Source organism: Lacerta agilis, chromosome 12, assembly GCF_009819535.1.
Source record: "Lacerta agilis isolate rLacAgi1 chromosome 12, rLacAgi1.pri, whole genome shotgun sequence".
Lineage (NCBI taxonomy): Eukaryota > Metazoa > Chordata > Lepidosauria > Squamata > Lacertidae > Lacerta > Lacerta agilis.
In genome coordinates this window covers 47,728,020-47,754,098 of record NC_046323.1, presented here as the reverse complement: position 1 = coordinate 47,754,098, position 26,079 = coordinate 47,728,020, and the positions used below count along the sequence as shown (strand labels likewise).

General features: G+C 45.8%; 1 protein-coding gene across 2 annotated transcripts in view; it reads left to right on the top strand.

Moving 5' to 3' along the window:
• The first annotated feature begins 3,941 nt into the window (after positions 1 to 3,941).
• The window catches only part of SCN5A (sodium voltage-gated channel alpha subunit 5), a 216,621-nt gene continuing 194,483 nt past the window's right edge, over positions 3,942 to 26,079 (top strand). For both annotated transcript variants that reach the window (XM_033164901.1, XM_033164899.1), the window contains exons 1-4: positions 3,942 to 4,271; positions 6,131 to 6,249; positions 16,763 to 16,852; positions 24,735 to 24,863. In XM_033164901.1, the coding sequence (XP_033020792.1) occupies positions 4,005 to 4,271; positions 6,131 to 6,249; positions 16,763 to 16,852; positions 24,735 to 24,863 (605 nt within the window). In that variant the 5' untranslated portion in view covers positions 3,942 to 4,004. The remainder of the gene's footprint in view (positions 4,272 to 6,130; positions 6,250 to 16,762; positions 16,853 to 24,734; positions 24,864 to 26,079) is intronic.

Genomic DNA, 26,079 nt, shown 5'->3' with positions numbered 1-26,079 from the left:
CTTCTTCTTCTGTCATTTAGTCATGTCCGACTCTTCCTGACCCCATGGACCAGAGCACACCAGGCACTCCTGTCTTCCACTGCCTCCCACAGTTTGGCCAAACTCATGTTATTTTGTCCACGGCGTTTTCTTGGCAGGGATACTGGAGCGGCTTGCCGGTTCCTGCTCCAGGTGGATCATGTTTAGTCAAAACTCTCCACTATGACCTGTCCATCTTGGGTAGCCCTGCACGGCATAGCTCATAGCTTCTCCGAGTTATTCAAGCCCCTTCACCACAACAATCCATGAAGGAGACAACTCATTCTAGGCACAGACAATTCTAGTTTTGTCTCCCTGCTGAGTTCTACAGTGGGACAACACTGACATTGAGGAGAAGGAAGCTGACATTTAGTGCCACCCCCAGGCTGGTGGTAAGCATGAAACTAGGCAGGTGGGATGGTTGAAGGCAGACCCAGATTGGTGGGACAATGCACCCGTTTACTCCAGTGGAAGTATTCCTGTATTGGGGGGGGGGTAGACTGGATTTCCCTTGCAGGGTCTCTTCCAACCCTCCAGTTTCTATGACAGACCTTCACTGGTGAAGAAGGTTCTTTCAGGCCTGGCAAGTGTTAGTATCAGGAACAAAGCAGAAAGGGGGAAATGTATGATAATGTAGGGTATTTTTTGTACATGACCACCCCAATCCCCAAGTGTTATTCACATGTTGTTGTTGTTTTTTTTGGGGGGGGAGTACATTCCTCTCTGTTGGGACGCGGGTGGCGCTGTGGTCTAAACCACATACCCTAGGGCTTGCCGATCGGAAGGTCGGCAGTTTGAATCCCTGCGACGGGGCGAGTTCCCGTTGCTCGGTCCCAGCTCCTGCCAACCTAGCAATTCGAAAGCACATCAAGTGCAAGTAGATAACTTGGTACCGCTCTGGCAGGAAGGTAAACGGCGTTTCCGTGTGCTGCTCTGGTTTGCCAGAAGTGGCTTAGTCATGCTGGCCACATGACCTGGAAGCTGTCTGCAGAGAAACGCCGGCTCCCTCGGCCTGTAGAGCGAGATGAGCACGCAACCCCAGAGTCGTCCGCGACTGGACCTTACGGTCAGGGGTCCCTTTACCTTTACTTTTTACATTCCTCTCTATTTAAAGGGGGAACTACATTGTATGAACGGGTAATTTTAGGAACCATTTGGTAATAGGAATTGTAAAATTCCCAAGCAGGTATGGAGTCTTGCAGGCCTGCCATCAGGGGCGTAGCAAGGGGGGGGCGAGGGGGCGGGCCGCCGCAAGTTCCATAATGGAGGGGTGACAAATTATCAAGGAACAATTTTTTTTTTGAAAAAAAAACCTCTTGAAATTTTTTTGAATTTTTTTTTTTTGAAAATGCCTGCTCCGAAGGTCTTATCTTACTATACTAGGGGTTATATAGCTATATATGAAATGTCATGCATATCGGTTAATATCTTGACCCTCCTCCACCAAAATAGCTGTTCACTTGGCCGTTATGTCATGAAGGCTGAGATTTCAGTTCAGAGAACACTTACTGTTCCCAACCCTAACCCTGTGGAAAGCCATCTAATTAGACTTTAATTTGATTTTGAGATGTTTTTAGGAGGTAATTTAATTATTGCTTGATTTTATACCAATGTTATGTAACTGATGTTAGCCACCCTGAGCCCGACTTCGGCCGGGGAGGGTGGAATATAAATAAAAGTTTTTTTTATTGTTACTTGTTATTATTCCTTTGTAAGAAAATATGAAATAACGTAAAACATTTTTTGCAGGGGGGGGATCAATGGGGGGGCTGACAAGAAATTTTCCGCACTGGGTACCTTCCCATGCCGGGGGGGGGGGGACAAATTTTTTTTTTGCCACCGGGTACCAATTTACCTTGCTACGCTCCTGCCTGCTATCACTCCACCATTGCATGCTTAACAATTCAGACCTGATGTTTTATCCGAGTGTGCATTGATACAGGGAAATGCTGCCGTATGAAATATTTTCCTTAACCAACCAACACCCCTGATAATGCCGTTTTCTTACCTGTGGTAGCTTTCCTCACTAAGCTCATGTTGACCCCATCTGTATGGTTGCCTGCTCCTTGCCCGTAGACAGGATTTCAGTCTTTGCCATCCTGGTGCCCTCCAGATGTTTAGGAACACAACTCCCATAGGCTGCAGACAGAAGGTTGAATCCCTTGAATGCCTTAAATTCTTATTCCGTGAGCTGTTCAACTTTGTTACAGGATATGCAGGCACCATTTATCCCGTCCTACAAACCCATACATTTGCTGGCACCGACCTGATCACACTTGCTCATTGGCACAACATTTCTTTAATGGCCACGGATGTTGGCAATTGCCCAGCAAATTTTGGAGGGGGGGGGGAAGCAACATTAACACAACAGCAGTAGCCATGTATGGCAGTTTTTTTTCTGGCTTTACAAGCAAAGACGAGCTGTTTGTATTATTTCATTTTGGCTGGTGAGTGGACAGGTGAGTTAGATAGCCTGTGACAGGTGCCGACGCCCCAGCCAGGTACCCCAGGCAGTCACTTGGCTTAGCTCTTCCTAATTCTTGCCTTGCTTAGCATCGCCATGCGCAGACCCCGAGCCTGTCCTGTGCCTTTAAGGGCCACCTGGAAGTGACTATCTCCCATCCTTACGCTGCAGCCACAGGAAGAGATGCACTCAATGGAGTTGTTGCTTTTCATGGGTGTCTGCAGGATTTCTCCGGGGAGGAGCAAAGTGAAAAACGGAAACAGGGGAATAGGCTAATCTCTCACAATAAATGAGAATAGCAGAGTCTGTATGATTTGTCTATCTCATAATAGAAAATTCTTTCCAGTAGCACCTTAGAGACCAACTGAGTTTGTTCTTGGTATGAGCTTTCGTGTGCATGCACACTTCTTCAGATACACTGAAACAGAAGTCACCAGATCCTTAAATATAGTGAGGGAGTTGGGAGGGGTATTACTCAGAAGGGTGGTGGGAATGGGTGATCAGCTGATAGGTGTGGAAAACCTGTTGACGACTCTTGTTGTTGTTCAGTCGTTCAGTCGTGTCCGACTCTTCGTGACCCCATGGACCAGAGCACGCCAGGCACGCCTATCCTTCACTGCCTCTCGCAGTTTGGCCAAACGACTCTTAACGGCTGCAATTAGTCTTGCTGGGAAAGTCAAGGGGTGAGATGGCTAAAGATAGCTTTGTTATGTATAATGAGATAAGAATCCAATGTCTTTGTTCAGACCAGGTTTCTCCATGGTTTTAAGTTTGGTGATTAGTTGCAATTCAGCCACTTCTTATCTCATTATACATAACAAAGCTATCTTTATCCTTAGTTCCTCCCAGGTTCTATCCTGGCACTCTGACCGGTGCACCCCCCTGGCTGAACGCACAGCCTTCCTGCCTAAGTGTTGTCCCAACAACTCAAGAGCCTGTTACCAAGCCACCTTTGCAAATGACTGTTGTTAAATTAAATAAATAAATGAATCAATCCTTCCAGTAGCACCTTAGAGACCAACTAAGTTTGTTCTTGGTATAATAATAATAATAATAATAATAATAATAATAATATTTATTATTTGTACCCCGCCCATCTGGCTGGATTTCCCCAGCCACTCTAGGCGGCTTCCAACAAAAATCAAATACATTAAAATATCACACATTAAAAGCTTCCCTAAACACACACTTCTTCAGATACACTGAAACAGAAGTCTGTTTCTGTTTCAGTGTATCTGAAGAAGTGTGCATACACACGAAAGCTCATACCAAGAACAAACTTAGTTGGTCTCTAAGGTGCTACTTGAAGGAATTTTTTGTTGTTGTTGTTGTTGTTTTGACTACGGCAGACCAACACAGCTACCTACCTGTAACTGTTGTTAAATTGTTTGCCATTTCTTGTTTATCTGCCTAATATTGCCCTTTTTTTCTTCTCTTTTCTTTCCAGGTTTTGTTTTTGTTTTTGTTTTTGTTTTTACTTTTAGGAGTAAAGGCCAGTACAAAGAAGTATCAGGATGAAAAGATGGCCGACTTCTTGTTGCCACTGGGTTCTAACAGCTTCCACCGGTTCACGCCCGAATCCCTGGCTGCGATCGAGAAGCGGATCGCGGAGAAGATTGCAAGGAGCGCCAAGCAGGAATACAGGGAACAGTTGGGCGACGAGGAGATTCTGCGGGCTCAGTTTGACTTACAGGCGTGCAAGAAGCTGCCCGACATCTACGGGTCTCCTCCATCGGAGCTCATTGGGGAGCCATTGGAGGACATTGACCCTTTCTACAGCGATCACAAGGTCATTCCCACCCGCTCTGCGCTTATTGTTAAAGATGGCGGAGGGGGAGAGCGAGAGCGGGGGGGTAGCGGGGAAGGCGTGGATTGCCCCCCTCTCCTTCCTCCCTGCCCCACCTCTTTCCCCAGTGGAAATAATTTCGTTTTAAGGATGCAAGAATTAGGAGTTTGAAACTCGCAGAGCTTCATGTTTGGAAAATGAATAACAGGGGTTGAGGTTGGAGATGTGGGCGTCTGCAGGATATTTTTTTGGGGGGGGGGGAAGTAAAACACTGAGCAGTCTAATGTCTCACCAGCAAAAAATGAGAAGGGTAGTGCCTGTATATTTTGTCTCATGTATCCAGTTCAACAAATGCTTCAAATTCACTATCTTCTTTTTAAGTGAGATCTGGAAATCTGGTGACTCTATGTCATTGGGAAAGGGAGGGGTGGGGAGTGGCATTAATACTAAAAACCGTGCCAGGATCCTGCCTCCTCTGAACTAGGGACACGTGAATGTAGCATTTCACTTAATCGATCATATTACAGGAGAAGGGCAATGCATTTTGCTAACGTGCTATTAAAAACTGGGTGAGAGCAGAGATTCCAGAGGCAGGGGCGGAGCAAGGGGGTGCGTAGGGGGCGTTCTGCCCCAGGTGACACCCTGGAGGGGGGAAACTCGGCGCCCCCCCCTGACTCCCAAGCTGAGCCCCGCCACCCGGGAAAAAGCCTCCCTCGGCAGCTCGTAAGGTTGCAGCACGGACGGACTGTGCATGTGTGGCATTCCGTATGGAGTGTGCATGCACGGGATGCTGCACATGTGCAGTCTGTACAGGGTGCCAAAAAAATTCCGCACCGGGTACCATCTGGGCTTGCTACGCCGCTGTCCAAAGGTCAAGTTTTTTCTAGGCGTGCAGAGGTAGCAATGATGGAAGAAGGCTTAACCTGCTGGATTTCTACTTGCAACTCTGCTTTTAAATTCGGATGAGCCCTGCAGAGGGTAGTGGGGAGTGTTGGCATTGCTAGTGAAGCACGTATGCCAAAATATAGCCGGTCCAGAATGGTGCATTTAGGGGGGTTTGCAGAATTGTCTGTCCAGATCCTAATGCATGGAAGGTAAGGTTAAGGTAAAGGGACCCCTGACCGTTAGGTCCAGTCGCGGACGACTCTGGGGTTGCGGCGCTCATCTTGCGTTAATGGCCGAGGGAGCCGGCGTACAGCTTCCGGGTCATGTGGCCAGCATGACAAAGCCGCTTCTGGCGAAACCAGAGCAGTGCACAGAATCGCCGTTTACCATGGAAGGTAGGCGACAGCAAATCACTGTGTTTTTTTGTGTGCTCCTGGAGTGGAAATAGACCATTGCAGTGGATAATGAGTGTCCCAAACAAGTGGTAGGCTTGAAAACACAGTTTTTTTCACTGCTTGGGAAGTAGAGAGGACTGTGCAAATAGGCGTTACATAATGGAGGCAATTTCATAGAAGATGGTGAGCTTGCCCTTTCTGAAAAGAGATCCATTGCAGCCTGCTATTTTACATGTGGAACAACGCATGATATTTTGCACTCTCTAGCAATGGGTAGACTTGACCTTGCTCTACATATGTGTTGTTAAAGTGGCAACGAGGCACACAGATATTTTTGCACATGCATGCTCCCCCTGGCTATTATGCATTGTCCTTCAAGAAGAGCAACCTGGACTACTGAGCTTAATTCTTTTGCCTGGGCAACAATGCCTTTATCTCTTTCTTTTCAAAGAGGAATGACGGTGCGATCGTTTGTACTTTATGAGTAGTAAATGCAATAGCATTTGGTTTCTGGAGGATCCTATCACGTGAGCGTTTAATGCAGACCTTAAATGTTCTTTCACTCTCTCTTTTGTTTTCCAGACATTTATAGTACTGAACAAAGGGAAGACAATCTTTCGATTTAGTGCCACTCCTGCCTTGTATATACTTACTCCTTTTCATCGAATCAGAAGAGCAGCAATTAAAATTTTGGTACATTCATATCCTTTTGATTGGGTTGTCTCCATCAGACCTCTGCATGGTGGAAAATACATGACATGTGATTGCATTCTGAGCATGTCGCTCCTATTCATCGATATATATATGCGAGGGTTGGAACCAAAGGAAATTAGGATTTAGAGATCTGTATCTGTGGGGAGCAGGGGAGTACATTGTTACCTCTGGATGCAAACGGGATCCGTTCCGTAGCCCTGTTCGCATCATGAGCAGTCCGCAACTTGAAGCACCACGTCTGCGCATGTGCGCGAAGCGATTCGGTGCTTCTGCACATGTGCGTGCTGTCATTTTACGAGTCTGCGCATGCACGAACCGCCGAACCCGGAAGTAACCCGTTCCGGTACTTCCAGGTTTGGTGCGTTCGTAACCCGCGCCGAACGTAACCTGCAGTGCCCGTAACACAAGGTATGACTGTAATATACATCACAGGAATATGAAGCAAAATCTGCAAATCTTAAACCAGCCTTCCCCAAATGGATGTCATTATGCCTGACCATTAGTCATGCTGGCTGGGACTGATAGGAACTGTGACCCAAAATACCCTGAAGGCACCAGCTGGGGGGCACAGTGTCAAATGCTGTGTGTGCTCTTGCACCAATATATTTATATATAAATCCTGCATCAAAACAAGCTGAATTATACATGATACAAATTGAACACCTTTGCATACTTTCTCAGACTTTGCATAATTCATTCTGGTTTTCCTTGGTTTTGTGGCTATGCAGGGAAAAAAAGGAAACCATAGCACTGTGAATGCTGTTCAACCGCTCCTCTGATGCTTGGGATACCTGAAGTCATTGTCTTAAACCCGTTTGTTTTGTTTATTAAAAACAACACTTAAGATTTTTATTTTATTTTATTGGAAAGCTGAATTCCGTGGCCGTTTCTCCTTGTTTAATTGCCAGCGTGGAGTGCTGGAACTCGTGGCGGCCAGAGGCTGCATCCTTTGTCCTGGGGGCTCCGTGTCCTAGTCCCAGGATATCACACGCATTGCTTACTGCTGAAGATGGCATACAGTGGCAAAGAGAAAACTCTCTGTGCATGTTCAGGGGGCACCTCCTGCTGTTATTTCAGTGAGCTGCAAAACTGGAACAGGAGGTTCTGGGGGCTCCTTCCCCCTGCCCCGTTTGGATTATCTGTTTGCCCTGCAGTTGTCGTCCGTCCCCCGTCCCCCCGCTCCCCTTTTCTTGCTGCCTTGGTCCCCCTTGACCTGCTAGTGATCCTGTCTGTCACCTTCCTCCCCGACTCTGCATGAAGTTCATTTAAAGATCCGATGGAAGGCTTTCAGGCCTCCAAGCAGGTGGCTTTTCTGATGAGGCCAAAGCTTTTCAGAGTCACTTTATTTTACCTTCAGCTGCGCTCCTTCCAATTAGAGGAATGTCAAACCTCGCCAGGTTTAGAGGGCCATCTGCAAGGAGCGCCCCGTGGTGAAGATGGCAAAACAGAGGATGCTTTCTCAAAGAGGGTGTGCGGGGAAGGATCTGTTAAGGGAACCTCCCAGCCCAGCAAGACATTTGACTCCTATCCAACGCACTTTTTATTTATCCCTCCTCCCTCCCCCCCCAACCCGGTATAACATTAAGGCATCCAGGCTTCTTGCTGTAGCCCATCGGAGAAGAAAGCTATCAGTGTTTGCTGCTCTGCTCAGTGCCCTTGCTGTGAGTGGCCAGGACTCATATTGCAGGTGCCAGTTTAGCAGAGGGTCAGGGGTCAGCCACACTGAGATGTGGACACAAGGAGAAGTGGGGCTTGGACTCTCACCTGGAAAAGGGAATCGGCGATCTGGGGCAGCCTGTAACAGCCAGAGGACGCGAGTCAGAGGCAGGAGGAGGTGACCCACACCTCCTGCTTCCCTGTCTCCCAGGGCCAGAAGAGTATTGGAGAGGGAGGAATAGAAGCCGGTTACACGCAGACGCAGTTTTCGCTTGCTTGCACGCAGCTCAGGTGGGGCCAAGGGAGTAGCTGAGAGAGGCAGGACTGGAGGACATGCCTTTCCCCAAGTGCACTTTTGACAACAAAGAATTAATTCCTCATTCTGGACCAGCGCCGTGACAGCAGGTGAAGCAAGAAGTCCAAAAGGGTTGCATCTGGCTTTGACTTGCCCGACTCTGCCAAGAGATGCTGAGAGATTGAACCTGGGACCTTCTGCAAATTCTCCACCATGGTCCTTCATCTAGAATAAAAAACGCAAGCCTTGGTCGTGTTTCACCAGTGCCAACGTCGAACGCGGTGACAAAGGCCTCTAGACAAATCATCTTATACAAGAAAGAGGCTTTTCTGACCTCGCTGTGGCACTGGGCATTCAGCTGTGCTGCATCGGTTTCTTTTCTGTGAGCAGGATGCACAAGAAGGGACTGCATGGTCACTCTCCCCCCCCCCACACTTGTCCCTCCAATGAAAATTAAACCCTGCAGAACCAGAGACATCAAGAGGGCCTGTGGTACTTTTCCGTGCCAGAAGAGCTGTGACAGTTTGACAGTGCCTTGGAAGGTGGTGGCCTCTCCTTCGTTGCAGGCTGGGTGGCCATCTCTCCGGGGTTCTTTAGTTCTGATTCCTGCCGTTGCAGTGGGTCAGACTGGATGACCCTCGGGTCCCTTTCGACCTATGGTTCTATGACATTGAGCGCAGGAAGTCAAACCTGGGGGAATGACTTGTGGTGTTCCTCTCTTGGAGAGCCAAAGCTGCAATTTTTATTTGTCGTTTTTGAAGTTGCTCCGCACTGCTGGGGCCGAGGGTCAGATTTCTCGCTCCCAACCATATTCATTGGCCACAAGACAAATACACCTCATGACATTTCCTGGGAGTCCTTAGGGCGGCTGCTTTTTGGCTCTACGGATGCTGTCAGTGCAATCAGGCTCAGAATGTAAGGCAAGGCAAATGTCATTCTTTATCCACATTTGACGGCCCGGCATTTCCAGTCTCTTCTATTTCCTAAGTACGTTTTGGAGTGAATACACTGTTTTGATGATTTTTTTTTTTTTTTGTAAAGTAAGTGTGGGTGGTTTTGGTTTTTTTATAGCAAGGACCGAATGTAGTTGCTCTGTTCAGCTTGAAAGCTCAGACACTTTCGGGAGCATATATTTATCCAAGAGAAGCTTAGCTACCTAGCCTGCCTCTGCAGCCTAACTGTAATATATATGCACAGATCTGTATGCGAAAGCACAGGGTTGATGGCTCTAATTCAACAAAGTGCTTACATTATGGGCTGCTTTAAACAGATTATTAAAATGCATGTCACTCATGACTCAGCAAAGCATGCTTCCCACTTCCACTGCCTTTGATGCTCTAGCAAAAGATGGAGCGCATGCGAGATAAATGTGTATTTAATGAGTCTGCCTTATATTTCAAGAGATACAAGGGGAAATCTGGGGCCCTGGGCTGGGTGGCGTGTCATGTAAAACAAACTGAAGAGCTGTAGCAAGTCAGACTGAACCTGCAACCTGTTGAACCTTCTTAAATCAACATTTAAAAAAAATGTACACAAATAGTTTGGGGGGGCATTTCACTGCCCCAAACCAAATTCTGCTGCTTCTCAGGGGTAGTAAAATATCTCAAAACAAACCAATGTGTGCTTAAGTCTTGCATTCCTGGCTCATTATTTGTTTCAAGAACTCCATGGCAAATTTTTTCATCCTAAATTCGTAGTATAGCCTGGGACGAAAATGCACTCCCATGACAAACACCAGTGGGCTTCTCGGTCTCAGTGTCAGTCTTGATTAAAACTCTGTTCTGCTCTTTATTTCTGCTGCCTGGATCAGGTTTCATTGGGTGACTTATTTATACCCAATGTGATTTCTTGAGATGCTTTATGTCCTGAGTTTTTGAGATATTTTATGTCCTGGGTTTTGTTGTGGTTTACAGAAAGAAATTATAAGTGGTATAACTGACATTTGGGGACATTTTTGCCTACCACTCAGGTAAGTGTCCTAAAAGGGACAATTCTCCCCTAAAGTGCACCTGAAAATTGTTGCACTATCACTCTTATTCTACACCAGGCATGCCCACACTCGGCATCTCCAGATGTTTTGGGACTACAATTCCCATCATCCCTGACTACTGGTCCTGTTAAAACAAAATAAAAAATAAAAAAGTCCTTCCAGTAGCACCTTAGAGACCAACTAAGTTTGTTCTTGGTATGAGCTTTCGTGTGCATGCACACTTCTTCAGATACACTGAAACAGAAGCCACCAGACCCTTATATATAGTAAGAGAGTGAGGAGGGGTATTACTCAGAAGGGTGGTGGGAATGGGGGATTGGCTGATGAGTGTGGAAAACCTGTTGACGACTGTTAACGACCGCAATTAGTCTTAAAGGAAAAAGCAAGGGGTGAGATGGCAGCTAGGGATGGTGGGAGTTGTAGTCTCAAAACATACGGACGGCCGAGTTTGGGGATGCCTGTTCTACACAAATGTTTTTACTGTTTAGCACAGGGGTCAGCTACCTTTTTCAGCCATGGGCTGGTCCACCGTCCCTCAGGCCATGTGGTGGGCCGGACTATATTTTTTTTGGGGGGGGGGGAGAAATGAACGAATTCCTATGTCCCACAAATAACCCAGAGATGCATTTTAAATAAAAGCACACATTCTACTCATGTAAAAACACCAGGCAGGCCCCACAAATAACCCAGAGATGCATTTTAAATAAAAGGACACATTCTCATGTAAAAACACTCTGATTCCCGGACCATCCACGGGCTGGATTTAGAAGGAGATTGGGCTGCAAACGGCTCCTGGGCCTTAGGTTGCCTACCCCTGTTTAAGCAGAATAAATTACGCTAATCATAGACAGCAGCAAGGAGCTATGTTTTAGCTTCAGCCTCTCTGGCTAGTGGAAATCTTTTTCAAGTCAAATGTACCCCCCTTTCTGCAAATGCTGCAGTCTAAAGTGGTTTGCAACAGATATAAACAGAGTAGCTATTGCCGCTCTTGATTCAGAAGCTCCTCTGAGTTATCAAATGTCGCTAGACATTGCCTGCACACTTTCTGGCTGGTGTTCACAATCATAAGGACTAGAAACTCACTTTAAAAAATGAAATCGGGATTTTAGAAAGCTGAACTAGTCTCTCCAAGACCATGCCCATGTTGTGCACTAACACTTCCATCTGTGCCCAGATTTGAGCTTGATAATTCCCTTGCCCAGGCTCCTTGGAGACTGCTTCCAAAGTTTTTCAGAGTTTGAATTTTGTTTGGGGATAAGTATTTGAAACTAAAGCTTGGCATCTGTATTATTCTAGACAATCCACCCTGGAATAGGACTAGTGGTCCGTTTGGCTTTGGAGAGAAGAGATTCCACGCAGTCGCCACTTTCTGGAGCATATGTTTGCCCAAAGGTGCTCTGTCTCGGAAAGTGTTGCTCCCTTAATGCCAGAGATTGGCTGAAACTGATGGCTGACATGCATTTAGGGCAGGAAGATGCAATAGAGGGCAGGTTCCCTCCGCCTTTCGTGGCTGTGCTGAAGGGTGGAGCAGCTGCGAAATTGCGTAACAGAAAGTCCCACGTTAAAACCCTGCTTCTGCCATAACCGTTTGGCAACCCACTATCCCAGAACTTCAACTCTCCATGCCCTCCAATGGTCGTATGTGTGTTTGTGTGTACACGCGAGTTGGTGTGTTAGCACGCGGGTAAGCTGCCTGGCTGTTATCGGTAGTGAGTGTCTTAAGCTGCAGAAACACCTCCTGCCCCTTACTGTGCTTCTCTCCCTTGTGGTAAAAGGGGTCCGAGCGATACCCCGGTGGGTGATAACTTATATTCAGTAGTGCGCGGGCAACTGGTGACGGGGCGAACCTGGTGGCTACTTGTAGGGGGAGGCCGCGCCTATGTCTTCCCAGTGTGGTGTAGTGGTTAAGAGCGGTAGACTCCTTATCTGGGGAACCGGGTTCGCATCTCCGCTCCTCCACATGCAGCTGCTGGGTGACCTTGGGCTAGTCACACTTCTCTGAAGTCTCTCAGCCCCAATTGTGGGGGAGGAAGGGAAAGGAGAATGTGAGCCGCTTTGAGACTCCTTCTGGTAGTGATAAAGCGGGATATCAAATCCAAACTCTTCTTCTTCTTCTTCTTCTTCTTCTTCTTCTTCTTCTTCTTCTTCTTCTTCTTCTTCTTCTCTTAACATGGGGAGCCCTGGAAGGTCACCTTTATCCCCTGGGCTTAAGGTTCTCCTACCCTGTATTTAGAGCAGGGGTCAGCAAACTTTTTCAGCAGGGGGAGGGTTCACTGTCCCTCAGACCTTGTGTGGGGCCAGACTGTATTTTGGGGGGGGGGGGATGAATGAATTCCTATCCCCCACAAATAACCCAGAGATGCATTTTAAATAAAAGGACACATTCTACTCATGTAAAAGCATGCTGATTTTTGGACCATCCTTGGGCCGGATTTAGAAGGCGATTGGGCTGGATCCGGCCCCTGGGCCTTAGTTTGCCTACCCATGATTTAGAGGCACAGAAGCCCCAGGCTCTGTGCACAGCCAGGGTTCAGACATGCTATTTGCAGAGATGGATCCTGGTTGGGACAGTGTCCTGCATAACCCCAGCCAGAACTAATTTCCTAATGGTGGCCCATATTTTGGAATGAGCCACTCTTTATATCTATCTATTAATTTTTTGCATATATTTTCCAAACATCATATAACATTTGTTCATAGCTTATACAATATTTTGGACTCCCATCAACCACGCCTAGTGATTTTCAATCTTCATAACTTAATCTTGCATTTCATTAATTTCACTATTACTTTTAACAATCTATAACTAATTGTCCTTTTCATGAAATTCCTCTGCAATATTTCATATAGTCCTCCTTACAAAACTTCTTGCAATCCTGGTAGCGTAATTTGTTGTTTAAAGATGTTTTTCGAACAGTTCTCAAATTAATCCATTTTTCCAAGAACCTCTGGTCCCGCCGGTTTCGAATTCTCCCTGTCATCTTATCCAGTTCTGCATAGTCCATTAGTTTCATCTGCCACTCCTCTTTCGTCGGTAATTCTTCTTGTTTCCATTTCTGTGCCAATAGTACTCTTGCTGCCGTCGCCGCGTATAAGAACAATTTTTTATCTTGTCTACTAATATCCTCACCTACAATGCCAAGTAAAAAAAGCTTCTGGTTTTTTTTTTTAAAAAAATGTATATTTCAACATCTTTTTCATCTCATTGTATATCATTTCCCAGAAGCTTTTCACTTTCTTACATCCCCACCATGGAATGAACCACTCTACACCGTCCTTCCCCAACCTGGTGCCCTCCATTTGTTTTGGCCTGCAACTGCCAATCATCGTGAACAGCAGTGATGGCTCTCAACTTTTAAGACATCTTTTTTTCTTCTTCTTCATTCTTGTTTATACCTGTGGGGAAAGTCAGAATCTGGCTCTGGGAGATCTTCCTTTGCTGCTCATTCTGCAAGGAGCTGCCATCAAAGACCCTTGGCTTACTTGGGAGGAGTGGCAGATCGGTGTTTATGTTCATCAGGTAATAACAGCAGAAAATGAGGCTTGCCACCTGCTATTCTCTGCAGTCATTCATCGGGAGGAACAGGTCCCAGTAGTGGAAAATGTTTTTGAATCAGTCTTTGGATGACTAGCCCCTCGAGTCCAATTACTAGCTTCTTAAGTTTTCATGTGGGAGTAACCAGGGTAGTTAGCAACCAAGCTGGGTTTTTTTTAAAAAAAAAATTGGTGGCAGCGGTGGCAGTAGATGTGGAGAAACTGTCCTGTTTTCCCCATAACAGAAATGGAGATCCTGCTTAAAGGTTTATGCTCCAGTACTTTGGCCACCTCATGAGAAGAGAAGACTCCCTAGAAAAGACCCTGATGTTGGGAAAGATGGAGGGCACAAGGAGAAGGGGACGACAGAGGATGAGATGGTTGGACAGTGTTCTCGAAGCTACTAACATGAGTTTGGCCAAACTGCGAGAGGCAGTGAAGGATAGGCGTGCCTGGCGTGCTCTGGTCCATGGGGTCACAAAGAGTCGGACACGACTGAACGACTGAACAACAACAACACTTGGCTGTAGGGCATGCTACAAGTTGATGTCAGACAAAAGTCCCCTGTAGCCTCATTGAAGTCACGGACTTAAGGAGAAGATTGAAGACATGTGACCAGCAGGCTGCCATTTCCATTGATGGTCTGCCTCTGGTAATGAATCACAAGTGCAGGACATCCTGGGATATGTCACCAATTATTGGGATGTATCACTTCCCGGTTCCCTTGTTCCTCCACCTGTACTACCTTGAGCTATCTGAAGGTCTTCTCCCTCCCTTAGAGACCTCCACCCGCTTCTCCTGTGATGGTCCTTGTGCCTCGAACTCCCCCAAGAATAGCTACATCAGCCGTTGCCAACCTGCTGCCCTCCAGATGTTTTGGACTACAGCTCCCACCAGTCCTATCCAGGGCGGCTGTGGAAGCTGGGGCTGATGGCAGAGGTGGCCCAAACCATCTGAAGCACCCCTAGTTGTTGGTGGACGAGCTACACGATATCACCTCTTTGTCCTTCCTCCTCTTCCATGAAATCTTAGACTTAACTCCCTTAGTCCTCCTCTCCAGCTAGAACAAACCCTAGGTGTTTAAATATTAAGCAGCGTTTTCTTGCCTCGATCTCGCATTGTCTTGCTTCCCTCTGCTGTCTCTCTCTCTCTCTCTCTCTCTCTCTCTCTCTCTCTCTCTCTCTCTCTCCCCCTCCCTTTCTAAAGATAGATTGTAACCTCCTTGGGGCAGGGAGCTGTCACTTTTGTTTATAATACCCTGCAGAGCCCCATGTACTCTGATGAGACGATTGTTTAGTTCCCTACTTCCCAGCATTTGTGTAAGCAAATCTTGTTCGGCGAGCTTCCCTTGGCATGGTCTTCGCAAACAGCTTGCAACATCTCTTTTTTCCCAGGCATTTCCTACTCCCTTCTTTAATGGAGCCTCTCTCTCTCTTTTTTAATGCTGAGTTTGCACCATTGCACCTGTGCTCCCATTCAACGTGGACCCTTTTAAAATTTATTTTAAGAGAGGCTTAGCTTGGCTACTTCACAATCCCATTTCTGTGGGGCCCCCTCTTTCCATATTTCACGTGTACGTCTCCCTGTCAGTATTTTTTTAAATCTGTTTATGTATTTGTGGATGCAATCCCCACCCATACACTGTTATTTTAGACTCTGGGGAGCGGGGGGAGGGGGGAGGGAATCAGAATTACATTTCTAGCAGCAGGGAGAGGGTATGATTGATTATTGAGCAGTTATTGCATTTTAATATTTCTGTTTCCTCGAGGAGATGAGGGCGGCATGCGCAATCCCTCCCACATTATATCATAACAACAACCCTGTGAGGTTGATTAGGCTGAGAGGCCGCGATTGGCTCAGTGGCCAGAAATGGGACTTGAATCTGGATTTCTCCAATCCCAGATCGCTATTCTGTCCCCTAGACTGTGCCGGCTCTTGCCGAGGTCCTATGGAGGGCACCCAGGAAAGTCAAAGGTTGGGAAAGTGCTGCATCCCAGTGGCAAAAATACATTTGCATGCAAATTGCTGCTGCTGGCCAGGCAGGGATGGGAAATTCTCCTGTGTGAACCCCTGGAGAACTGCTGCCAGTCTGTGTCAGTGATACCAGCAGAAACTCGAGGGCACCGGGTTGACGGCAGCTGCATTAGGAGGTGGCTTGCTGTGTTTCTGACGGATCTGTGGCCCTGGCCTCTCTGCATTCCAGCATGTGTCCCACTAAGGGCAGTCTCTCCCATCTTCCATGCCTCTCCATCAGGTGCTCCTCGGTTGTTTGGTTGCTTCTGACGCAGACCAACCCTGCATAGTCACTTGCACTGAAAGAAAGAGGAACAGGTTTGACTGAGTGGATTTGCCTTACTCTGGGGAGGCGGGCCACAGCTTAGTGGCAGAGCACCTTCTCTGCGTGCAGAAGGACGCAGGTTCGATCCCCAGCACCTCCAGCTACAACAGACCGCTAGGTGGCAAGTAATGGGAAAGACCCCTCTTTGCCCCCAGACCCTGGAGAGCTGCTGCCAGTCAAAGCAAGCAACACCAGGCTAGATGGAGTGTGTCAGCCTCCCAGTCCGTGGGTTGGAAGACTAGAAAAGTGGCACTTGAAACAAGACAGCGTTTGCCCAGAATAAATAGCAGAGGTGGCTCTATCTCTCAGGAGTTCTTATGACCTTCCTTAAGAAGAAGAACATGTATTCAATGGATGACCTTTGAGCTGACTGATCTGTTTTGCACAGCCATTGTATCACTCATGCACTCAGAGCGTTGGGTTGGGGGTTTTTGTGTGTGGAAGGATGCTCTCTTGCCGGTGGAAGTTTGGTTTATGAACTTGCGGTGAATTTGCTGACTTAAGATTTCTGGCACACCCTTCCTCACTGTGCATTCACACTTTACATGGGAATGATGAACAGAAACAAACCAGGAAAGGGTTGTGATGTTGCTTGTAGTGCAAAGATGTAAGGGCTGGGGTTTTTGTTGTTGTTGTTGTTGTTTTTAAATACTCATTTAAAGTACTTTCCTTAACTTGTGCTTTTACATTATTCAGTATGTTTATCATGTGCACTATTTTAACCAACTGTGTGTTCATGGCATGGTCTGAACTCCCTCCTTGGAATAAATACGTTGAGTAAGTATTTTGCTGATTCTCTCTCTCTCTCTCTCTCTCTCTCCCTCTTTCCGAATCCTCCCATTTGCCATTTGACTGCTCCGTATCAGAACTGCTCTGCATGTTCATTTGCAGGATCGGGGGCATTTCTTGGCATGCATGCGCCCTCTTGAAACAGATCCACTGGGAGAAGGTGTCAAAACAAAATAAAATAAAAAATTCCTTCCAGTAGCACCTTAGAGACCAACTAAGTTTGTTCTTGGTATGAGCTTTCGTGTGCATGCACACTTCTTCAGATAGATTATGTGCAAGGCAGATTCCCAAATGTGTGACTGGCTGGTGTTTTCTCACCAAAAATGTGGTCTCTCTCATGCATGTAAAGGTAAAGGGACCCCGACTGTTAGGTCCAGTCGGGACGACTCTGGGGTTGTGGCATTCATCTCACTTTATTGGCCGAGGGAGCCGGCATACAGCTTCCGGGTCATGTGGCCAGCATGACTAAGCTGCTTCTGGGGAACCAGAGCAGCGCACAGAAACACTGTTTACCTTCCCACTGGAGCGGTACCTATTTTTCTACTTGCATTTTGACGTGCTTTCAAACTGCCAGGTGGGCAGGAGCAGGGACCGAGCAACGGGAGCTCACCCCGTCGCGCGGGGATTCAAACTGCCGACCTTCTGATCGGCAAGCCCTAGGCTTTGTGGTTTAACCCAGAAAAGAACCGAGGGAGCTGCGTAGCACAATTGTGCAGCCTCCGATTCTGGAATTAATTTTTCTAGTTGGAAAAGCAGATATGGGGGCAGAGTCAAAGAACTGGAGCCATCAATGGAATGAAGTGTGTGTGTGGTAGTTGTGGTTGATAGTACAGCAGATCAAACATACTGTGCAGTTTGAAGGGACTGGATGCCTAAAAACTGACTCCTTTTGAAATGAAGCATTGTCCAGACACATTAGATTGTTCAAAACGTTACCTGTAGAACTTTCTTCAGAACAGAAGATGTATCAAATGATACATCCAAACAGTTCCATAAGACATATGGCAGGCAAAGGCGTAAGCTCGGCACCTTATGAAATATGAAATAATTCCAACAGACCCAGAAACAGAGGTCTTTCTCTCCCCACAGCCTGTGGCTGTGTGCTCCTGCGGAGCTTCATTTACACCCTCACTCTTACAGAGCCTAGGAACAAAGAACTCCAGCCACCACCCTTCCAAGAAGGCGGATTTGCTGTTCAATACCCTCTCATGTGATCTAAGGTTAAAGCACCATGTCAGAGCTACTGGTATCTGAGAACAATAACAGTTAATTACCAGCCCATCATGGCGGCTCAGAGAGCTCCTTTTTGCTCTTAATTTACCTTCAGTGGAATCTTCAAGTTAAACCCTTTCACCAGTGCATACAGGTGTTCCCATTTCGGTGTGAATTAAACCAGTTATACTTAACAGATACCAGCTTTGGCTTTCCATGAGCAGTTTTTCCAGATGAATTTGATTTAGTTTGATGCACGGAACACAACAGGAGCTGTAAAGAACCAGCCCTTCTCCTCAGCATGTGACCCTGCCATAGCTCACTAGAAGAAGGACCACATGGAGGCAGGAGACCCTAGATCAGGCATAGGCAAACTCCGGCCCTCCAGATGTTTGGTACTATAATTCCCATCATCCCTAGCTAACAGGACCATCTGGAGGGCTGGAGTTTGCCTATGCCTGCTCTAGATCATTTCCCAAACTTGGGTCTCCAGCTGTTTGCAGACTACAGTTCCCATCATCCCTGACCACTGGTCTTGCTAGCTCAGGATGATGGGAGTTGTAGTCCAAAAACAGCCAGAGACCCTGTCCTCACAGTGACCAACCAACAACACCTGGAGCCTAACAACATCTGAAGGGCCACACGTCCCCCAGAGAGTAATGGAACTTGGGGAATTGGCTTTTGATTGTATAAATGTTTATGAAGCTTAGCTGGACACCTCATTTAGGAATACTAGCTGAGTTTCCATCGGCCTGGGAGGGAGCGGGGGCGGGGGGAAGATATAATCCCTGCTTCCCTCCCAAGCCTGCTATTTAAAACAAAATAAAATTAAGCAGAGCAAGTTTGCATCCCTGCAAGTTCTTCCTTATGAAAATAGATACCAGATGCAAAAGCTTAAACTAAGTGCAGTGCATTAAACAATTAGTGTGGCTCATTGAGCCAACCAGAACCCACTTTTTATTTTTGACTGACGGATGATAAACACGGCCATCTGCTCCTGGTGGCTGGCGCCGGAGAGAGGATGACAAAGGTGCCCTTGTTTGAGTCAGGCTCGTGGGGAACACGCAGGCCGCAACTTCCAGAAATGGTGAAAATGCGGTGATATTCTTTCCCTCCTTCCAAATGTTAAAACCAGAAGCAGGGGATATTATTATTATTATTATTATTATTATTATTATTATTATGCAGCTCAAGGGCCACATTCCCTCATGAGCAACCTTCCTTGGGCTGCATGACAAGGAATATTCCCTTACAGGAAAAAAGCACTCCAGAACGGTGTTGGGGCAGTGGCGGTGAGAGATCTCAGCATGTGGGGAGCCCCAAAGGCTGGAAAGACTCTGTGTGTGTGTGTGTGTGTGGAGGGCTACCTGCAGCCCTTGGCTCTGAGTTTCCCCACCCTTCTGCTAGACCAGGGGTTCCCAAACTTGGGTCACCATCTGTTTTTGAACTACAACTCCCATCATCCCTAGCCAGCAGGCGCAGTGGTCAGGGATGATGGGAGTTGTAGTCCCCAAAACAGCCGGAGACCCCCAGTTTGGGAATCCCTGTGCTAAACCTATCAACAGCAGTATGTTTTCTTAGCTCAGGGTGTGTGGCTTGTAAAAAAAACTTTGCATTTATTTATGAAGAATAGTTTGTGACATTTTTATTAGTTAGTAGTAGTGGTAGCAGAACTAATAGTAAGGTTTGTCTTATGTTTGTTTGTTTCCCACACATGGAAGTTCTGTTTAGGTGTCAGGACTATAGGTAGCCCATAATAGACCTCCATGATTTTGTCATAACCCTTTTCTCCTGTTTAAAAACATTTAGGCTTGTTGCCATCACTGCATCTCACGATAGCAAATTCTGCACAGGGACACACTGTTTTACATCTGGTCTGGCTCTCATTTTGGGGTTCACGGAGGAATTTTGCCCCAGGTCAAATTGTTTTCGCTTCCTGTGGGGTGTGTAGTCTGCTTCAGGAATTTGATATCTGTGAATTCCAGTGGGAACTTACGGTACCTGACCTGAACCCCCTGGACTAATGTGCAGATCAGAATTGCAAAATAACGCTTTGGATTTCAAAGTTCTTTCGACTTTTTAAAAGTTTTAAAATGCATAATTTAGGACAAAACCCATTTAGAAATATGTGCGTTGAGATAAAATACATATTTAAATAGCCTGTGATTAAATGCCCATTTAAGTATTATTGAGATAAAAAAAATCCGTGCAGATTAGTAACAATTATTATTATAGTACTTTAATGAGTAAACGAGGTGGAACAGACTTTGGATCCAACACGTGCAAAATGGGCATGCACTTAGAAATGGACTGAGACCTACTGTCTCTGTGTGTGGCTTGACTTGCATGCATGAATTGCAGCAAGCTCCTCTGGAGATAAAACAACATGGAAAATCCCATGCAAATAGCCACTTAAAGCACAATGCAAAATTTAAGCTAGAGAACTGAAGAGAGCCAGCTGCCTTCATGTGGCTCTGTCAGCAGCTGATTTTTAAAAAAAGGCTTACTGTGGATGCTACAGTTCTTTGCAATCTTCACTGCGTCCCACAAAATCTTACTCCTTTATCATTTCCATTACAGCAAAGTACATAAAATCCCATTAAGCAACTGGCAAATTATGCACAGGTGGTGAGCGTGTATATTTGGCATGTACCTGGCATCTCCTATATCCGAATAAGTAGGGCAGTGTGCATGTTGCTAGTCCTTGTGAACAGATTCGTCCCCCTTGTGCCTCAGGCCTACAGGTGAAACTCGAAAAATTAGAATATTGTGGAAAGGTTCACCTTTCTTAAAAGGTGAAACTAATATATGCGATAGACTCATGATATGCAAAGGGAGATATGTCAAGCCTTTATTTGTTATAATTGTGATGATTATGGCGTACAGCTGATGAGAACCCCCAAATTAACAATTTCAACTTTGGGGTTTTCATCAGCTGTACGCCATAATCATCACAGGTGGGTAGCCGTGTTGGTCTGCAATAGTCAAAACAAAATAAAATAAAAAATTATTTCCAGTAGCACCTTAGAGACCAACTAAGTTTGTTCTTGGTATAATCATCACAATTATAACAAGCAAAGGCTTGACGTATCTCGCTTTGCATGTCATGAGTCTATTTCATATATTAAACTCCAGTAGCTAATGAAAACAATTGCTTACATAAATGGACTTTTCCACGATGTAAGGACGTTCAGTGGTTGCTCATGAGAAATCAGCCGAACGCAGAACTTCTAAAAACTAAGTTCTTTATTGTGCAGATATTTACAGTGGAGCAAAAGTTCAAACGTCCATCTCATCCCTCCGCAGAGTCCGGGAATGAACCCTTCCGGTTCTTGGTCCAGCAAAAGAGGTGCGGGATTCTGAACCCCTGCCTCCCCTTTCCACGTCTTTCCTGTCTGCGAACTCGAGGCGCGGGAACCTGTCCCTGTTCCCCGCTTCCCCCTTGGTGCTCAGGCTCTGCGATCCCTTCACAGCCCCTGCGCCAACTTCCTGTCTCCAACTCCCCCTCCCCACTGGAGGACTGGTCGCTTCCTCCAGAGGAGGGGGATGATGAAACTGGTGAACAAAGGGGGTGGTTCCCTGTACTGCAAACGATCCCGGGATGCTACCTGCCGTGGGGAGGGAGGTTTCCTGACACACAATATTCACATTTTTCGAGTTTCACCTGTATATTAAACATGCTGGATAATCATGTGCACAAATAAGGATTTCTCAAACGTACCTGAATGGGAACCAGTCTTCTGTGATGAGATAAAGGCCCTTATTTCCGGCAGGAAATCAGATAAAGCTCCTGGAGAGGATATGAGTCCACCTTAGAATGGTGGATTCCTATCCTGGTTGGCTTATTCACCACCATAAACAATACAGGCCAAATGCATGGAAAATGGGTATTTCGCCAATTTATAAGAAAGGGGGTAGGAAGGATCCACAAAACTATCACCCAGTTAGCTTGCTAGACATCTCCTTCAAGCTATATGCATGGTATCTCCTTCAAAAAATGATCAGACCGTTGCAAAATAACATTATTCATGAAGAAGTGGAATTCAGAGGAGGACACAGTGCCACTGATCACAGTTTCACTCTGAACCATATTATAAGGAAATATACCAAGAACAATCTTTATGTAGCCTTTATTGATATTTCTGCTGCATTCGACTCTATTAATCGAAACAGACTGTGGGAGAAATTTCAAATTGCAAACATCGACTGCAGACTCCTGCTATTGACCCAAGAACCATACAATAATGAGGGTCAGAGTAGGTTTAAATGGTGGTATGACTGATGCTTTCAAAATGTCACAAGGAGTGAAGCAAGGTTGCTTTCTGGCTCCCATTCTTTTAAACTTTTATATTAATGATTTGGTGCCATGTTTCGCCAATGCAAACTTTAACCCTATCCAGTAATTAGGAACAGGAAGATCTCAATATTTGATGCATCCAATATTTGATGTATCTTTCCTGATTATGCCTCAAAAATATCTTGGAGGTTCAGTGCATACTTTCTATAAATTATTCTTAAGACCAATGTTACGATTTTTGGCACAAGCCTATGTATAAATGGTGCTTAGATCAGAAAACCACAGTTGGTAGATCATGAGAACAATTTCTCTCATTTAGATACCTGGGCATATTCTTTAACGAAGCCCTGTCTTGGAAGTGTCATATGAAGGCAGTGAAAGTTAAAGCACAGAAAACCATAGGGGCATTGATAAAGTTCTGTTACAATAAAGGAGGGCAGCTGATTGAACCTGCCTTAAAGATATTTAAATATATATATATATGTATTACACGAAAGCTCATACCAAGAACAAACTTAGTTGGTCTCTAAGGTGCTACTGGAAAGAATTTTTTATTTTGTTTTGACTATGGCAGACCAACACGGCTACCCACCTGTAACTTAAATATATTTGGTAGCAAAGTGCTTACTCAAATGCTCTGTGGGGTTGAAATCTGGGGCCCTGGTTTGAACTCCATTAAAGGTTTGGAAAACGTGCAGAATAATATCCTTTGGAAGCTAAGCTGGGTGGACACAGTTAAGGCAGGAGGGGACTGCACTCAGTTAAAGTATATTTTAAAAGTTTCTACAATGCCTGTTAGGGACGCGGGTGGCGCTGTGGGTTAAACCACAGAGCCTAGGGCTTGCTGATCGGAAGGTCGGCGGTTCGAATCCCTGCGCAACGGGGCGAGCTCCCGTTGCTCAGTCCCTGCTCCTGCCAACCTAGCAGTTCGAAAGCACGTCAAAGCGCAAGTAGATAAAGGTACCGCTCCGGCAGGAAGGTAAACGGTGTTTCCGTGTGCTGCTCTGGTTCGCCAGAAGCGGCTTAGTCATGCTGGCCACATGACCCGGAAGCTGTACACCGGCTTCCTCGGCCAGTAACGCGAGATGAGCGCCACAACCCCAGAGTCGTCCGCGACTTGACCTAATGGTCAGGGTCCCTTCACCTTTATAATGCCTGTTAAGCATTTTCCTGCACTGTGCTATACAGAATTGGGTGATAACCAACTCTGGAAATCAACTTGTCAAGATGTTTAACACGATTATTATTTTCTGGGACTGAACTCTGCTTTGACATTGAATAAATGTCAACTAAGGGATTGGCTCTTCTGGATACAATCCAGAAAAGACCTTCAACTAATTTGAAACACCAGATTCCCCCCCCCCCCTTGGTATCCATTCTTGAGAACAGAGCATTTCAGAGCTAGTTATCTGACCAAACTCTCACCAGTTTCCTTAAGAAATGCCTTTACTGAGCTGCATTTCTAAGTGATGCCCACTACAGTCTTGGATGGCTGCTACAATCAAGCAAGGTCCTATACATAGAAAGACTTTTTATTTGTGGTCAACCTCAGGTGGAAGACATAACTCATTATCTGTTAGCCTGCCCCTTATATACAGATCCAAGAGATCGCTTTCTGAAACCTTTGTTCACACAAGCTAGCAGGCACACCCTGGCAGAAATGATAGTTTCTTTTGAGTGACAATAATAATTTCATAACACAGAGAATGTTACTATATGCAGTGGTTGCAAAAAAAGAAAAAAATCAGGAAAAGGGAGTTAGATGGAATTGCTATAAATTGTTGTGGCGATTTGGAGATTTAATCTGGAATCAAGCTGGATTTGAGTTTGTTGGTGTCTCTGGTAACTTACACCATGGGTGTTAGCAAATTAGATTTTGAAAAGGCAGAATAATATTAGAATTGGAGCTGTCAGAGGACCACAAGGGAAACTGTGTTTTGATGCTCGGGGACTTGGCAAAGTCTCTTTTATATTATGGATGTATGTCCTGTATTATTTTATTAATGCAGTTGCCTAATACAAGTTTGCCATGGTCTTTGGCCAGAGCAAGAAACTCATGAACATGAACATGCAGGTACACCATTGAATGACTTGCTGTAGCAAGTGTGAACTGCACCCATTGGATTGCAGTGAGTTTGAGGCAATGTTGAATGGTTAAATGAAAGCTTTTGTGGTGTTTTGACCCCAGTGCTCTTTTCACACATGCAGATTGTCGTCAGTTGTTGAGTGATGAATGGGATATATATTACCACTCCCCACACCTACACTCTCTCTCTTTCTCTCTCTCTCTCTCTCTCTCTCTCTCTCTCTCTCTCTCTCTCTGTGACCTTTTAACACTCCCCCCCAACTCCTCCTTTGCAGGTATACCTTCACCGGCATTTACACTTTTGAATCATTGATAAAAATTCTGGCGAGAGGATTTTGTATGACGGAATTCACCTTCCTCCGGGACCCATGGAACTGGCTAGATTTTTCTGTTATTGTCATGGCGTAAGTAGCATTTTCCTCATTCCTCTCCTAAAAAGGTGGTTGGCTAGATCAGGACCGAGGTTCTCTCCCCCCTGTTCCCATAAACTCCCTGCGACTTCCCTGCTATCCTAGCAAGAAATTCATGTGCTTTAACAGTCCTGGAGCAAGGAGGCTGGTATGGGATTCTTTTGTTCTTCCTCAGTTGAGCAGGCAACCCATGTCCACCCATTTAACCCAAGCCAGAGCTCTTGCTGGAATGGAACCTATTAACCACTTTTATTGATGTAGTAGCCCCAACACATGGGATACACTGCAAGTCCCAGAGCCCAGAAAAGCATCAAGGACAATCAAAATGGCATCAACAGTGATTTAGAATAAGCTGAAGACTTAATCAACCCAGTTTATGGCTCCTGGGAAATCTGCCTCAAATAGAGGTCCTTCTTCAGATAAGAAACAGTCCAGTGTTGGGAGTGTAGTCTCGACTACTTTGACTGGACTCCCAGGCAATTCCCAACCTGCTTAGAAACTGTGTTTGCGTAGCCATGACCAATGGCAGACTTAAAGTGGATAGGGTAGGGATCCGCTCTCCTCAGAGAACCCCGGGAATTGCAGATCCATGAAATGTGGAGGATCTGGGAACTCCAGCAACCTACAAGTCTTGTGCTTTTCTCTTGTCAGAGAATCCTGGGAACTGTGAGGTAGGGAGGAGGATACAGGATCTCTAATAGCAGGCTTTGATTCCCATTATCACCTCTGGAATGATCTTGTGTCATACTTTGGCATTATCCTTTCCCAAGGGGCATTCCAGGAGAAAGAGAGAGAAATATTCCTTTTTTAAAAAAAAGAATTTTATTAAATGAAAGAGAGAGAAATATTCCACCCCATCACTGGCAGCTTGCCAGTTGTGCTTACCATTCCCGTCCCAGAATACCCCTCAAAACACCCTGAAATGCAAACTAGGGGAGGTGCATTTCATTTACTTACTTATAAATAAGTGTTTGTTAACTGCTCAGTATTTCAAAAAAAGAAGAGAAAGACCATTTAAGCAGTTTTCACTATGTGGTAGATCAGTTGAAACAGAAATACAGCCTAAAACCAATAAAACAGCATTCCTGCATTTCAAAAGGCTGGCCTAGGGACCCTTTGGGTTCCTTCCAGCTCCACAATTCTATGAATCTAACTGTATAAAACGTATGGAAGCCAATAAAACGGAGAACCAGGGCATTCATACACATCA